Source organism: Juglans microcarpa x Juglans regia, chromosome 7D (assembly GCF_004785595.1).
Source record: "Juglans microcarpa x Juglans regia isolate MS1-56 chromosome 7D, Jm3101_v1.0, whole genome shotgun sequence".
NCBI classification, from domain to species: Eukaryota; Viridiplantae; Streptophyta; class Magnoliopsida; order Fagales; family Juglandaceae; genus Juglans; species Juglans microcarpa x Juglans regia.
In genome coordinates this window covers 24,073,811-24,084,728 of record NC_054606.1, presented here as the reverse complement: position 1 = coordinate 24,084,728, position 10,918 = coordinate 24,073,811, and the positions used below count along the sequence as shown (strand labels likewise).

General features: G+C 37.6%; 1 protein-coding gene across 1 annotated transcript; it reads left to right on the top strand.

Moving 5' to 3' along the window:
* Positions 1 to 598: 598 nt before the first annotated feature.
* LOC121239777 (uncharacterized protein YMR315W) lies at positions 599 to 6,838 on the top strand. Its single transcript, XM_041137100.1, has 12 exons — positions 599 to 886; positions 1,735 to 1,875; positions 2,916 to 2,964; positions 3,178 to 3,195; positions 4,184 to 4,299; positions 4,373 to 4,486; positions 5,073 to 5,123; positions 5,365 to 5,453; positions 5,578 to 5,638; positions 5,716 to 5,793; positions 5,976 to 6,086; positions 6,480 to 6,838. The coding sequence occupies exons 1-12, from the start codon at positions 761 to 763 to the stop codon at positions 6,606 to 6,608; spliced, it is 1,083 nt and encodes a 360-aa protein (XP_040993034.1). The 5' UTR covers positions 599 to 760; the 3' UTR covers positions 6,609 to 6,838.
* Positions 6,839 to 10,918: the final 4,080 nt, after the last annotated feature.

Genomic DNA, 10,918 nt, shown 5'->3' with positions numbered 1-10,918 from the left:
TGATAAGATGAGATGAAACACTTTTTGTAAGCCTACCTTTGTCAACTTAACTTTTCGATGAATTCTTCATCATAGTAAAATTAAACAGTTAGATAATAACGAAGTGAAGGAATGCCAGATATAACTCTGAAATGTGCAAATCTTATATAAAGATTTTATAAAAATGTGAGCTCATGATTAGCTTCATTTGTTTTCACAACTATTCCCATATCATTCCATCTCATTTTATCTAATTATTATAATTTTTTTTAAATTCTCAATAAAAAATTTAACTTTTTCAAATCTCAAAATAATAATAATATTAAAAAAATATTCTAATAATATTGCATTTAATTTTTAACTTTTATTCTAACTCTCATCGTCTCATCTTATTTTATCTAAGAAAATAAACGAGAAAAAAATGAAATTTTAACACATTTTTTATACCGAAAATTATATTTTTATAAAAAAATTTACGAGAGGTTTGTGCATTTAATTTATTTAAGATTTGTATATCTTTCTGGTGAAGCAGTAGATATCTCTTATATTTCACAAAAATAAATTAAAATTAAAATAAAATAACATTGCTAGCCTAGCTCCGCGAAGTACATCTACTACAATAGTCTCCGACTCTCCATCCTCTAGTTATGCACACTGCGCATTGCACATGTAAAACAATTGCCATTTCCCAAACCTCAAGCTTTAACATTTATTTATTGTAGTACAGACAATTGAGGTTGAGGAACTGCAAGGAGGTTGAAGAACCCAATTGCAATCAGAAATGGAAAAGGGGGCAGCCCAGATAGCTATAATTGGAGCTGGGATCTTCGTGAGGACTCAGTACATTCCCAGACTCTCCGAGATCTCTCACCTCTTCAATCTCAAAGCCATTTGGAGCCGTTCTGAGGTGCTTTGCAATTTTCTGTTTCTTTCTCATTATGCTTTCTTTTATTATTATTATATGTGTATGTATATATATATATATATATATATATATATATGCCCCAGTTTAATTACATTCTCTAGTAAAAGATCTATCTGATAAGGAAATCGTTAAGTGAATCGAAACTCCAAGGTCTTTGAATTCAATTTGTTAGTCTTATTGGGATCAGAATGTTCAAATTAAGATTTGTTCTTTGTGTTTCCTTGTCGCGTAGGACGCATCTTATGAGTAACTGGAAGTCTGGAAGCTTTCATTTTATTTTGTTTTTCCATATATCTTAAAAAAAAAAAAAACTCTGTTTCAAGTTTCAACTGTGACTTTAATTCAAGTTAATTTTATAGGCTAGCCTTTTCTTTTGTTAATCCTCAAGCTCAAAACTTAGCCAGATGCAGGGGCGGAACCATAAATTTTATTTTGGGGCAAAGTGAATTTTTATGATCTTGAAAGTAAAAGAGGAACTTGGGGGAGAACGAAGGCAACAATGTAATACCTATGTTTTGTTGTGTGTGTGTGTGTCTCTCTCTCTGGTTTTTTTTATTTTTATTTTTATAAGTAATCTCTCTCTTTTTTCATGTATATAGGTTTAATGTTCTTGAGATTTTTTTTTCATTTATTGATAAACAAATGTTTTCAAGCTATCCCAATGTGAAACCTTTTTTTTTTTTTTTCTTTTCTGTGGGTGTTTATTCTTTGTGTGTATAGGGTTAAAGGTCTTTCATTTTTGTGTTTTTTTATGTATAAACAAACAGGTTTTAAGGAAAAAGAGAGATTATTATGGGGTATTCTATGTTTTCTTGTATGTTCATACACAGGAATCAGCGAGAGGTGCTGTTGAGATAGCTCGCAAACATTTTCCAGAAGTGGAATGTAAGTGGGGTGACAATGGTCTTGATGAGATCATCCATGATTGTTCAATAATCGGGGTTGCGGTTGTTTTGGCTGGACAAACACAGGTATCTGATTCCTTATTTCTCGCTTTCATCTCTTCAAATGTGCTCATCAGTTTTCATTTAAGTTGCATCTTTGCTCTAGAGCAATAGTGTGACAAACTAAGGAAAGTTCAAACCACATTCGGGCTTATACCCTAAAAAGATTAGTCATTGTTATAATTAGAACTCCTTGGAATCATGATAAAGTGTGTCTTCAGCACAAAGTTCCAAGGCCAAAGGGCTTTGCTTACCAAAAGTGAAGCGAATATACCATGGTGCACATTTTTGGTGCTTCTTGTGCGAGCTTAAAGCAGAGAGAAGCGTGCTTTTATAATGTTTTTTTAAAAAAATATTAAAATATCAGTTCAAGACAGTGTTGGTGAAAGCTAGGCATACTTAAGTGCAAATGCTGTCTAGAACCTAGGCACAAAACACAAGCAAAACCGCATGCCTGATTGAATTCAAGCACACATTTTTAACAATGATGTACGATAACAAAAAGTCCTCAAAATACAATAAAAAGGTTCAAAAAGCAAGATGGTGATATATTTAGCCTATTACCTAAATTATTAGCGTATTTAGCATCCTGAAAATCATTTATTGATTTTAATGATTTTGCATTATAACAAACAATAAAAGAGGTATGATAACATATTACCATCTTGCTTTTTAAACCCCCTTTTTATTGTATTTTACTGATTTTTGTTATCATATGTCTCCCTTTAAAAATGTTCCCTTTACTTCTATCAGGCATGTGCTTACACTTTGTGCCAAAGCACAGTAGTGAGCCTAGCGCTTTTTTCAACACTGGATTTGTATCAAGTAGACTTCCTATCTATTAAAGAATCGAAGTCAGTTCAATCGGGAAAAGGTCAACAAATCAACTTCTATATAGACATCAGAATCTGTCAAATTGATTAATCTGACTTCTTTTAGAGAAAATTCCACCACACTACGTTGCTTGTCCATGTTCAGTTATTTTATTGTCCAGGATGTGAAGGCCTGTGGCTTTAACCATCATAATTATTGGTTAGATGTCTCTAACGCGTGAACCAATCTTCCAGGTTGATTTTTCACTGAGGCTGCTCAAGGCAGGGAAGCATGTCCTTCAAGGTAGTTTATGTTCCAAAATAACTTAAAGCTGATGGCAGTATATAACGAGGAAAAAGAAAATTGGGCACTTCTGAAGCCAACGCATTGCATTCCAACTAACTGAATACATTCTGATAAAAAAAAAAAAATGCTGCTTTCATTCTGTACCATGTACTAAAATTTACCTTTTGGACATGCCACATGTGCTGATTGGCTGACTTGTGGGATCTGAAGAGAAACCGGCGGCAGCTTGTAAGTATGATGCATTAACACATTACAATTATCCCTCTAATCAAATGATGCTGGGAGTTTGTGTATCTGTAGAAAATTCATTAGTGAATGTCCCCTTATAGTTTTAACTGTAACTTTTTTTGATCGGTGCATTCATTCTCGATGCCGGCACCGAGTTTTAACTGTAACTTAAAGGCACTTTATGGAGTTCAATTTGTTCACTTGTGAACTCAGACAGTTGCTACAATGAAATTGTTTTAGATAGGTAGCAAGAAACAACAAACTTGAATGTGCAGAAAGGGACTAGAGTAAAAGTGTATCTGAGCCATATTCATGTGTCCAATGTTGCATATAAAGAATAAGTCTGACTTTCGATGTAATCAAGTGCAGAGTCCAGAAATGCCCTCGATTGAAGAATACCAAAATGAAGCTGACAAGTATGGTATCTCTTCTGCATATCTTAAGGGGCTTCCCCACGTCTTATGTGACTGGCCCAAGTTACAGCATCCTCAAACACGTGTTCTTTTCTTCCTTCCTAAAGTTTAATGATTAAAAATTATAATAATTAATTCCCCAAAATTTCTGGCCCCCCCCTTTTCACCCAAGGTGAAGGCGATGTGCCAATGCCACGTACATGTATCAATTATCAATCTTCATTACTGAGTCAGCTTTAAGCAGTAGGGAACAATCCTATCTTTTTATTTCAGCATCCAATCCTATCTCAGCTTTGGCGTCAAGACTCTTATTTAGCCCTTCGTTTTAATCTTCCAATACTTGATTGGCCACAAAGCAAACTTTATTTTAGTGAATTAATTTCTTATATAGATTTAATTAACTTTTTATTATTTAAGCCGGTATTCTGTGAATCAATTAACATGAAATTCCTACTCTTCTGGTGCCTTTTTTTTTTTCCCCTTTGACTGAAATCATGTGGAAGCTTTCAATCTGATGTTAACAGAACTTGATCTCTACGATGTGTTTGTTAAATGTTAAGATTTTGATGTTGCAGCTATAAGTGAGTTGGAAACTGCACTTTCAAGCTACGAATCTATTTGTGCCAATCTCCCTGGCCACCCAATTTGGGCCGTGGCAGAAAACTATCGATTTGAACCTGCTTTTGCTGAGGTACTTGTTTCTGTCATACTTGAAATGGTTCCTATTGCTCTGACTTGCTAGAAACTCGTTGTTGCTTCTACAGTGCAACAAATTGATGGCTGACATTGGGGATATGATGAGTGTCCAAGTTATCATTGAAGGATCCATGAGTAGCTCAAATCCATACTTCTCAAGTTCATGGAGGCGTAACTTCACAGTACGTATTTCATAATAATCCTGAATACCAAACATCGCAAAAAAGCCCTTGCCATCAAACATATTCTTTGGATAAGAGAATACTAAATTTGCAACAAATTTTACTACAGGAGTTTTACAAACTGAGTTGACAGTGCAAGTGCTTGGTAACGAATCACCAATGTAATAAATATCGGTTTGGCTTACCTTTTTTATTTGAGCTTCTGATTGGTGATACATCAGTTTGTAAAGCTTATGTTGTAAATCTTGTGGTACCTCTAGCATTACCCTTTTTACTATAAGTTAGTTGTCAATATGATGAGCATTCAATATGTACCCCATACAGAGAGGTTCACAACTATATCCTCTGATAACATTTGAGATCAAAAGATTGTCTGGCACCTTTACACCAAGTTGCAATGTCAAGTAACAAGAAGATTTCATTCTTCTCATTCTTTATATCATGTCTAATTTATTTAATTAATGCATTCTGGATTCTCACAGATGCCATGCTTGATTGTTAGCATAGCGACGTTCCCTTTCCATACTATCAGGCTTGAACTAGTCCTTTGAAGTTATATTGTGACAAGTTTATCTTTATATGGCAGGGGGGTTTCATCCTGGATATGGGAGTTCATTTCATTGCTGGATTGAGGATGGTAATCTCAGACTTTTTAAGTCCAATTAGATTGGATTGAGGAAAAAAAATGATAAAGAGCGTATAAAGTTTGGAAGTTAAGAACTTTCTCTACACTGTAGCACTTTTGCTAAGTTGGTGGTTAGCATAAGATCTTACCACTTTGGAGGCTGTTTAGTATAAACATGGAATAAGTTTTTCTGGTAAACTATTGAAGCCATATTGTGATTATACATGTTATTTTCCCAATTTCATATGAACAGCTTGTAGGTTGTGAGATAGTCTCAGTTTCGGCCATGACTTCTCATGTGGATACAACCTTACCCCCACCAGATAACATATCCTCTCTATTGTAAGTTTCGATTGTGTGGAGTTTACTTTACAAGAATGTGAAGTCCTTTCTCTTGATTTTCCCATTTCTTTCCCAACACAATTGAAAGACTGAAGGTTGATTATTTGCACTTTCCTTGCCTTAGTCAACTTGAGAATGGATGTTCCGGAGTTTTTGTGATGGTTGTTTCCGCAAGAGTGCCCAAGGCATGTGGTAAATGATGGATTTACTTTATTATCTATGCATACACAGACTATTTAACTACAGTATTGGCTGTGTTTAGATAGTCTGGCGTGTTGTTGGCTTAAAGGGAACGCTGCAAATTGAGCGTGGAAATCTAGATGGAAGACATGGCTACCTGGTATATTGAGAATCACTTTGTTATTCATGTAATGGTACTCGATAATTTATATGAAGCCTAGAGTTTTATTTTTTTTTTCATTGTATTTGAAAAAAAAAATAAACTCATTTTTTTCATGACTGGAAATTTGTCTTCCTGTAATAAAATGAAATCTCTCAATGACATATCATGATGCATCACAGGTTTCATTTTATGGTTCTGATGGGCAAAACAAAAGCTCCTTCTTTTCCTTCAGCGGAGTGACTGATGAATTAAAAGCTTTTATACACGACATATCACAGGCCACGGTTAAGGTATATGCATTTCTATTATATGCATAGTGATATTTGCATTTTGAGTATTGATTGCGAGGGTTTTCTCCTCTTGAGGGTGTGTAATACTGGTTCCTTCAAATAAGATGAGTCTAATAATTTCAATGGCGTTCAATTTGCATATCTTCTGATTGTTTAACTTTGCTCGTCAGTGTGTTGATGTAGCAGACTTCTGAATTATTCTATCTAGGCGGAATATTTGTGGCTTTGTTTTTCTTAATTCTGTTGATTTTCTCATTTTACATCTTTCTTTCAATTATGAGGACTTTTCTGGAGAACTCAGCTTAATATGGCTTTCACAATATAATTTGATAATCTCTATAAAAAGATTGCCTTGCAGGGACTGATCCACTAATCCTATATATTATGTTGCAGAACGGCAGTGCCTATGAAGCTGAGCCCCGCCTGTCCTTTGTGGAAGGTGCCAGAGATGTTGCTGTTCTAGAGGCGATGCTTGAATCTGGAGCCAGGCAAGGGGCACTAGTTCGGGTGAAGAAGTTTTAGCCTGCCGATGGGATTGGATATCTTCTTCACCAACATGATCGTGAGGACTAGTTATATATTTGAATACTGAGATTCTTTGTGTTTTCACAGTTCAATATAAACAAATCAACTTAAAATAAAAGTCTCTATGATATCCATGGGGTAGTGGTAGTGTTCAAGGATTTTAGGGGCAATTGGCTCCTCTGTAACTTTGAATCAAATCAATAAAAACTGCTCAGATATTGAACTTTCGTGCTTATTCTTGAATCGACGAAGACAATAATGTAAAAAATAATATGAATAATGACAATGATATAAATCATAATAATTAGAATAAACATATCTAAACTTCTGAACCACCACAAATTTTCCCTAATAGCTTTTGTATTATCAAAACTGAGGAGAAATGTGGTGTGCAAACTGACCCCTAATGTTTTCTGCCATGACAGTCTCCCGCATGGGGCTATCTTTGAAAAATTGCTTTCCCATTAATCTACAAACTGAAAAGCCTCTATTGAATATTCTGACACTACCAATTACAGTACTGTATGGACCATTTTGACGATAAACTCTGCAAATGTAGCATTAATTTTGGTATGGAACTTCATTGAAAGGGATATTGGTCTATATATGTATGTGTTAGAATATTATCATGAATATATTCTAAGTATTGTAATATTCTAACATGTATGTATATATATACACACACATTATATGTAAATCTGCAGTATCTAATCTCTTCGTATGAAGAGAGCATTTGCAAAAAGAATTAACCTGATCCAAATGCAAGAGTAATTACTAAGTGTTCTTGGAGTATAAATACGTAGCGTACTTCCCATTATAGAACAGGATGACATGTAATTCATAATGAGTACCTAATAATTTTTAAAAATTTAAATACCTCAAAAACCTACTTATGTTGAGGTGAGAGCACGCACCTAATATAAGATGTAAATTTAGCGATGACGGTAGGTAGTATAAAATAAAACTACAACTTTTTATACGACTTTAATACTGTAAACATATTTAGAAAAGTTTAAAACAAAAATAATTTCAAAATATATATTGACGCAAAACCAACCCATGAAGCAACCCTCATGCGGGAAAGACGAACGATAGAGATAGATGAGAATCGCTACCCTGACACACCCCAGTAACATCTAGCCCTCAAAAAACTGTATAGGCAGGTGGACTAGAGATGCAGAGGACTCTCGATCTCCTAACATGGATAGACTTGGCAATGATCACTTGCAGGCTAAAGTCTAGTCAGGGAGCCATGCTGCATTAATAGCGCCACCCTAGGAGCCATGCTGCATTAAAGGATTCTGACCAAACAATAGTCGAAGTGACATGAGCCCCCTAAGGCAAGGTACGAGATGTCCCTACCCAAAAATCTCGTATAAAAGCTGATCTCCAAGTACAAAGAACTATCTCTAAGCTCTCGCACAAACTATGAAGGAGATATACTGATTTAAGTATCGGAAACTTCTCGACCTCCTCTCAGCTCCTCCTTTCTCTATTTTCTGGAGTGTGTAGGTATCAAGGCCCAGGCCTTACTGGAACCGGACCTAAAGGTGTACGAAACACGATATTGACACCTTCGATGGTGTCAATGTCGTGTTTTATGCCACTAGGAGTGTATTTACAAGGACTAAGGTGTTCTTCATGGTGCTATCATCATAGACCATATCCTTTCAAAACTTATTGTCATAGACCCCACTCTTAAATAAACTATGTTGGTTGAGATTCCTTGTTGAGTACATCTCTAAGCACTAATGGTGCGTTTTGTTAAACCTTACCTTTTAGTCACCTTACATCACGTGGATTCCTTGTGATCAGGTCATTGGTCACGCATCATTCTTTTCTTACCCATCGCGAGATTTATGCCCAACAATTACAGTGAGCAACATAGTCAAATTTCTCTAGAAATCTATCATGTGTCGACTCAGCATACCACAATCCCTAGTCTTAGACAACGGGCAGCAATTGAGCTACAACCAATACAGAAACTAGTGCTCAGAATTAGGAATGAAAGTCAGGTATTTATCCCCCGACCATCCACAAAGAAACAGACAAGTAGAGGCGACGAATAAACTGTGTTCCGCATGGCAAAGAAGAGGCTCAATGATTGAAATGGAACTTAGGTCGAAGAGCTCTTGGGAGTGTTGTGGGCATACAAAACCACCGTAAGAATTCCAATGGTAGAGACCCCATTCACGACGACATATGGCAGTGAGGCAGCGATGCCCATGGAAATTGGCGTACCAAGTCACCGAGTCCAACACTACTGCAAGGAAGCAAACAATAAGGGCTCGGAAGGGAACTTCGACTTGCTAGAAGAAAAGAGAGAAGAGCAAGAGGTAAGAGTTGTAGCCTACAAGAAGAGGATAGTAGAATACTTCACTAAGATAGTCAAATATGAGGGTCTTCGTGCTAAGGGAAGTCGTACCACTTCTAGAAGACAGGAAGAGGGGAAGCTCAAGCTAAGTTGGAAAAGGCCATACATCATCATATCAAGCAGCAGACTTGACTCCTACCACATGGAGGACATGAACGAGAAGAAGCTGCCATACCCATGGAATGCAAAGTAGTTAAGAAAATGTTTCATTTAGAAAACAACACATAACTAAGTTGCAGGATAAACAAAGAAGTTTCCTAATTGACTACACAAACCAAGGAGCAAGTCTCTCACTCCCCTAACATGCCAAAGGTGAGCTAGCGATAACTATTAACGCACACACATGCAACCAGGGTTAATAGTTGCACTAAGAATTGGTGACTAAGGCTAACGCGCACACGTTACCGAGGTTAGCCTCCATCACCATAGCGATCGAGCAAGTCTCACCCTCCCCAGCTTGCAAAAGGTGACCTAGCGAGAACTGTTAATGCATGTGCATGCGACTGAGGTTAACACTCACACCAAGAATTGGCGACAAAGGCTAATGCATGTGCATGAAATTGGAGTTAACCTTGCCCACCATAGCAGTTGTTAATTGATATTACAACAACAACCTAGTACAAGAAAACAATGGACAACCATATACAAAAAGGAAGAGTCAGCCTCAGAACTAAGTCCCTAGTCCACTATTAAGGGGAGGAGGAAGTAATTGGGCAAATAAGGTGGCAGGCATCACGTCGCCCTGAGAGAATCCAGGATGGCTATAATTGCTGCATCGAGAAGAACACTGTGCATGTCTCAAGTCTTCAAGTCTGCCCCAGGATTGATTAACAGGAATTTTCTCAACATCCAAAGACTAAGGTTGTAACTAATTCCCCAGGTGTAAACATTGTTGGCTTTGTAGAACTTCTTCTCGACCATGAGATCCTTCAACTAGCCCTACACAATGTCGAGCTCCAAGTGGAGTTTCCCACTTGACTTCTTAGCCGCAACAACCCTCTCTGCATAGACGAAGCAATGGTCCTTCTCAACCTAAGTAGCTTCCACCGCCTCTTCTAATTCAGCTTGCAACTCGCCGTTATGTTGGTGCTCAGCTGCCAACTCATCCTCCAGTAATGATATGGCTTGAGTGGCCTCCCACTCATGCTCCATAGTCTGATCCAGTCCACACTGGGTCTTCTCCAAAGAAGATCTCTCTAAGGCCAAAGCACATCGGAGCTCTAATATCTCTACTTTTAGCTTGGTGATCTCAACCACCTGCACATGTGAGTTGCCGCCCAAGTTGGTGTAAGCTTCTTCCTATCGTTTCTTTTCCTCCACCGCCTCTAACATGACTTGAAGAGCCCCTTCCATGAACAATTGGGAAGACTGCACCATCTCCTCCAAGCAGAGTGGGTAGAACATGGGCAAGCTAAAGCCCAACCCACCCCCCATCCGCTTTCATTAAATTTATAATGAAACCCGCCCTCCCACCAGGGATAGTGGACCAATTTTTTGCTTGTTGCCCTTGCGACCAACCGAATTTCAGGGGCTCATTGCCCAAGCCTAGTGAGCGAGACCTACATTGGTTCCCATCATGTCTTCTCACATTGTGGACGTGGAAGAATTTGCAGGCAGTTAGGTCAAGGTTCTCATCCCCAACTGCTTTATGGGCTTGCCTTCATAACAAGTAACATGATAGTAAAATCCTCCAGGCATTAAGTAAGAGATGGGCGAGAGCCATGGGCTAATCCAAAGTATCACGAATGGGGCGACAGAAGGGAGGCCTCAGCCCCATCTAGAACATGTCGATGTAGAGCTCGACATGCTCAGCAGCCCCTCAAAGTTAAATATACCGCTAAGAGAGTCAGGAAGGCTCAACCTCACTGCATCTGGAATATCGAACATTCTCCTACAAAGTTTATCTCTACTTGGGTGGTGGTTGCTGTAATGC

Excerpts from the sequence above, each read along its gene's own strand:
- LOC121239777 (XM_041137100.1), top strand. The coding sequence starts at position 761 with ATGGAAAAGGGGGCAGCCCAGATAGCTATAATTGGAGCTGGGATCTTC. Across the intron at positions 887-1,734 it reads CCATTTGGAGCCGTTCTGAG|GAATCAGCGAGAGGTGCTGT; the intron begins GTGCTTTGCAAT and ends GTTCATACACAG. Across the intron at positions 4,487-5,072 it reads CATGGAGGCGTAACTTCACA|GGGGGTTTCATCCTGGATAT; the intron begins GTACGTATTTCA and ends TTTATATGGCAG.